The sequence below is a fragment of the Gobio gobio genome (genome assembly GCF_949357685.1).
Source record: "Gobio gobio genome assembly, chromosome: 23".
In the NCBI taxonomy this organism is placed as follows: Eukaryota; Metazoa; Chordata; class Actinopteri; order Cypriniformes; family Gobionidae; genus Gobio; species Gobio gobio.
Window position 1 is genome coordinate 34,707,797 of NC_137119.1, and position 6,000 is coordinate 34,713,796.

Here is a 6,000-nt window from a genome sequence, read left to right on the forward strand (position 1 = left end):
ATACAATTTTTTCCATTTAATAATTCTTTCTTTTTAATTAAAAAATAAATCAGTTGTGTCCCCGGGAGATAACTTCTCGGCTGTTTCTGGGAGGCCATTCTTCAACTGAAAGCCTCGTATAAAGACCTCCAGAGAGCAATACGTATGGAGAGCGCGAGAACTGCCAAGAAAAGATTACATGTCCATTGTCAGCTCTTAATAATTTGGCTTTCTGAAAGACCAAATAGTTTGTCAATGGCTTCTTTTATAACACACCTCACTGCCTTTGCTGCACACTAGTTAAATCCCTCTTTTGTCTGTCTGTCACACTATTAATAATGTCTCTCTCCAAAACACACACACACAGACAGAAAGCGAGCAAGCGAGAGAGAGAGAGAGACCTTTTCTACTGTACTGGGAGTGTGTACATTGTACATTTGAATAGATAATGAACCGTAACACAATAAAACTAGTTCAATGTGTCTGGTAAAAAAGAGTTAATCGTGTGGAACACAAGCAGGCAGGAAATTGAGGTGATGCTGCGGCCCAGTGACCAATCAGCTCCTGACCTCAGTCCCACAGACACGGTCATAATGTCAGCCGACCGCTGCTCTGCCATCAAAACCTGGACAGATTTAGGTTCAACTCTGGCTAACGCACAGATCCGTCATTTAGAAAGACAGAAACTCGTCTTATCCCTGTATTTGTGTGTGTGTGCCCAGGAAGCTACCAATATAAACCTCTGCCACTGCCACACCAGTAGAGCATACAAGCCAAACCGCGCCAATAAACTTCAATGTTTTTACATCGGCGTCCGTTTATAACATCAGACAAGTGGAAAATGCATTCTGTCTGTCTGCCCTATGTTCTTTTACCCTGGCAGATTCACACAAGGCTTTCTTAAAGGGATAGTTCACCTAAAAAATGGATGTTCTGTCATCATTTACTCACCCTAATGTCTTTCCAAACCGGTATGACTCTGCAGAACACAAAATAATATACTTTGAAGAATGTTGGCGTCCAAACAACATTGGACCCCATTGACTTTTTATTGTATGAGACATTTTCAAAATATCTTTTTTTGTGTTCTGCAGGAGACAAAAGTCATACGGGTTTGGAACGACATGAAGGTGAGGAAATGATGGCAGCATTTTAATTTGAGTGAACTATCCTTTACTCTCTTAAAAATAAAGGGTTCCGAAAGGGTCGTTTTTCCAAGGATAAGAACCGTTTGGGTTCCAAAAAGAACTTTTGAGGGGAGAGTTCTTAAAGGGATAGTTCACCAAAAAATGAAAATGAGCCCATGATTTACTCACCCTCAAGCTATCCTAGGTGTATATGAAAGTCTTCTTTCAGACGAATACAATTATATTAAAAAATGTCTTGGCTAATCCACTCTAAAAAATGCTGGGTTAAAAACAACCCAAGTTGGGTTGAAAATTGACTAACCCAGCGATTGGGTTGTTTTAAGCAAACATTTAACCCAACCGCTGGGTTAAAACAACCCAATTGCTGGGTTAAAACAACCCATTCACTGGATTAGTCCATTTTCAACCCAACTTGGTTTGTTTTTAACACAGCATTTTTTTTTCCAAGCCTTAAGGATAAATTTTATAATGGATGGATGCACTTTTTGGGGTTTCATATTTTGCTGCCATTCTAATGCATTTTTTTATATAACTCCGATTGTATTCGTCTGAAAGAAGAATGTCACATACACCTAGGGTGGCTTGAGTAAATCCTGGGGTAATTTTAATTTTTAGGTGAACTATCCTTTTAAAAAGAACCATTTTTTTTCTTAAGGCAGGAATACACTACACAACTTTTAAAATCTGAAGAGATTTTTAAACAGCAGGCATCATACACTTGCCAACTTTGTATTATAGCGAAACGCTGGGCATCATACACTCTTTTTTTCTCTCTCTCTGTGAATTCAGTCAACTCCAAACACACAAAATCTGCAGATTGGCGCAGACTTTTGTCAACTATTGCCGATCCAGATTGAAAATTGGGGCAAAAATCTGCGCAAAAGTCGTGTAGTGTTTTCCAGCCTTTAGTTTGAAGAGCATTTTAATAATCTGAAGAACACTTTTCCACTACACTCTTAAAAATAAAAGATTATTTATTTGCATCGATGTTTATATGAAGAACCTTTAACATCCATGGAACCTTTCAACTGCACAAAAGGTTGTTTATAGTGGAAAATTGTTCTTTAAAATGTATTTTTATGGTTCTTTTAAGAATTGTTCACTGAAAGGTTCTTTGGAAAACCACAAAAAACGGTTCTTCTATGACATCGCTGACACCCTCTTTTAGAACCTTTAATTTTAGGAGTGATCCTTTTGCGCAATTGAAAGGTTCCATGGATGTTAAAGGTTCTTCGTGGAACCATAGAAGAACTTTTATTGCTATGAAGTCCAGTGAAGAAGTCTGTATCGAGTTGTTTTCCGCTTCGCTTCTCATTGGGTTCTCTCAAAATGCTAATTTATATGATGGGATGCTTAAATACATGGTGACTGGAGACTTCAAAGTACACGGTACTGTAAAATGTAACAGAATTGCTGCTGTCCTGAGAAAGCCTCTAATCTCAAAGGATCTGAAATAGCAATCTTCCAAGAGAGACAGAAAGAATAACAGTTGTCAGAATGAAAATTTAAGGCGTCTCAAAGCTATTGTTTGCTTTGCCGCAGATTTTAGGCTCCTCAAAGACACAAAGGGCATCTGACCCAGCTGTCAAGCTCATAAACAGGCGGTCTGCCTCTGAAACACCATCCAGCGCTTGAGTCATTATAAGCTATGGAGAAAAACTTTGCCCTGGACACACTTCCCTATTCCAAACAACACAAACAGCTGTCTCATTTGAGCATAACTTCTGACCGACTGTAAATTCACAGCAGACTTTTATAATGTTGGCACGTTTCGAAGGCGAAAGCTTTCTTTGCTGCTTTGCATGAAACGCATGCTGCACTTCTAATAAAAATAAGAAGTCGAACTGTAACAGCATGTTTACCGTTACAATATTTAGGCTGTAATGACAGGTTGACTTCTTTTGGTCACTGGCCGGATATCAAGACATGTCGAGTTGATTTATTCCGCCCTTTTGAGAATCAGATTGTGCCAATAGAACAAACCTCAATGTATGTGTGTGTGTTTGTGGGTCCAGAGCAGCAGGAAAAGAGAATATACAAGCTGCTGGACTGGAATTAAGGAAGTGTGCCATTCAATAAGTCAGAGGTGTAACTAAACAAGCACTTCAGAATACAGAATATATGTTATGCATGCATTACAAAATGCTTCACAACATAAGCTGCATGCTGCTTTTTAATTACTACCCCTAACTAGACTGCACGTGACCCCTTATTTTCATGAGTGCTTGACACATATTTTAACAAACTGATTTCATTAAGATGTTAAATGAAGTTGCTTCGGGCTTGTCTGTTACTATTATAGTAAGCATTCATCAACAAGTCTCAGAAATGACAAGACAATCCATCCCTGCTGCGTTCTAGGCTAGTGTTGTTGTCGTTTAATAAACTTTGAATTGGTGTGTTATGGGGAGATGGACGTGCAAAGCTTAGCCGTTTTCATGCAAAATGCTCAATCCAGCGCAGGGTTTGTTATGTAGGCTACATAGCTCGTGAAGGACATCAGCATCATCACCATCAGCTCCTCTGTGGATCTCTTACCTCCACACTGAATTGCTGCTCCTCTCCGTCCACAGCACATAAAATCCACAGCAAGAACTGCGCGCACAAGCAATTCAACCCTCTTCTATTATTCAGTGTTAACAAAACCATAATGACCCGTATTTATTCGTTTTGGCTGCTTTTATTAATAGTCAATAAAAAAAAGCTAAGAACAAAAGAAGGAATAAATCCCTCTGGTCTCAGTGGGTTGGAAACATTAGAGGCAGGCAAACAGTCGTCACGTCGAGAGATATAATAATAATAATAATATCACATCACTCCGGGAGGCTCTGCTGATCGCGTTGTTTGTTCCTTTAGAGTTCGTCTCGTCTTGGTCTCCCGGAGGCGCAGATGTGATGATGATGATGCTCAGATAAGTCACATTTAGTTGTGCTGCTCCTCTTCTGCTCAGCGCGATGGACTGCGAGTTTTCAACCATACCTCTCCCTTCTGAGCATGCGCGCTGAGCTCCGCTCTGAATCCCACCTCAGCGGAGAACCCACGGAGAGCAACGTCACGGAATCCTAGATCAGAAACCCAACACCGAACTGGAGTAAATAACAGCAACTGTAGTATAATGCTAATTATTATGAACAATAATAATATTTAATCATATTTTTATTAATTATATTTTAGTAGTAGTAGTAGCTAGTAGTAGCAGTCACTAAAAATAATAGTAGCCTACATGTAACCTATATTTTTTTATTTATAGTTACATTTATAGTTATACATTTATATATATATAATGTTTAATTTCATATAGCCTATGTTATACAATATGTAATACAGTTAATAGCCTACACAATGTTTACATTTATTCTTTATTCTTTTGTGTTTACAATACATCTTGGCTACCCTTACTACTTGGATGCCCTTTAACATGCAGTGTACCGTTCATGTCCACTAGAGGGCATCTCTCGTGCTTTCTTACTGCATACAAAAAATGGGACAATCACAATATCCCCACTTTTAATGTAGGGTACAACGGGGCCAAACACACACACACAAAAAAAAGAAACAAAAAAGAAATATGCTTTTCACTTCTCTCATAGTGTATGATTGCAGAAAACATATATGTTTGTATTGAATATTTATAGAGCAACATGTTCTGTGGGAAAATAAATCATTTAAAGTGCTTTTTTAATATAGTTTAAAAAATATATATATTATATGAGTCTCAGCAGCATCTGATACAAATACTTCAGGTAAAGCAATATGTTTTTAACAATGTGTAAGTTAATACTTGTTCAAAACAATCACTTTAACAAAGTTTGTCATTAATGTTAATATAAAAATACATTTTTAAAACACAGAAACAATTATTTTAAAAAGTAAAGATTCTGAAAGCACAGGAGGCTAGTAACAATAAATTATATTTTATTATATGATATGATTAATATCATATTTTAAATATAGTTTCATTATAAATATGGCGATTATCTCAACCAACTTAATAATATTTACCATCTCAATCTCACCATGTAATGTCAACAAATGTAAAAGTCAGCCAGCTATTTATTATCATGTTTATTATTGTGCCTTTTGTCCCAAATGCCATAGCTACTTTTATATATTCTTCCGTTATTTAAAAACGGTTGTTTTATTTAGCTTAAAGGGGTCCTATAATGCCCCTTTTTACAAGATATGATTTTTATTGCATGTTCAAATTGTCACTTTTTGAGGGTGAGCAAAAACGTGCATTTTGGTGTGTGCCCCTTTAAATGCAAATGAACTGCTTTCAAGAAGAGGGCGGAGCTTCAAGAGCTTGTGTTAGCAGCTCCTATTACCTCACATCAGAAACGGTTCAGCCTTTTATGTTCAAACTGGAGTCGGACAATGATGGAAAGACAACATGTAGAATGCAACAGGACGTTTCTGAATGGTTATTTGATGAATTTATATAGCTAATGTGCAGTTAACTATCTTCAAGTCATTGATTAGCATATTATAATCTATAAAGGCTTATGTGGGAACTGTTGTAAGACGCACAGAGCCAGAGAATATATGCTGCATGAAGACAGAACAGGGATAGTTCAGTGTCATCTTGCTTTTATGACATGCTATTGCATTTGTGTTTCGTACAGTATTGCAATAAATGTGAAAAGACGGATGCGACAGCTTGAGCAGACTCCCAAATGTGCTCTATTACAAAACTCTTCCTCTTCTCAACATGGCCTTTGTTGCGTGTTCCCGGGGCAGGGTTTACGTACGTTTTAGGGTTAGTGTTGTCACTAACAACAGATAAAAAACGGATAACAGAAAATAGAGACAGAGCGACACGCGTCATAATCTGAAGACCACGCCCACCGGGGGAGGGAAACAATCAAACCGTCTC

At 37.7% G+C, this 6,000-nt stretch overlaps 1 protein-coding gene across 2 annotated transcripts in view; it reads right to left on the reverse strand.

Moving 5' to 3' along the window:
- Window positions 1-4,117, reverse strand: part of mmp16a (matrix metallopeptidase 16a (membrane-inserted)) — a 78,094-nt gene extending 73,977 nt beyond the window's left edge. For both annotated transcript variants that reach the window (XM_079805620.1, XM_079805621.1), the window contains exon 1: window positions 3,666-4,117. In XM_079805620.1, the coding sequence (XP_079661746.1) occupies window positions 3,666-3,776 (111 nt within the window). In that variant the 5' untranslated portion in view covers window positions 3,777-4,117. The remainder of the gene's footprint in view (window positions 1-3,665) is intronic.
- Between the last annotated feature and the right edge of the window lie 1,883 nt (window positions 4,118-6,000).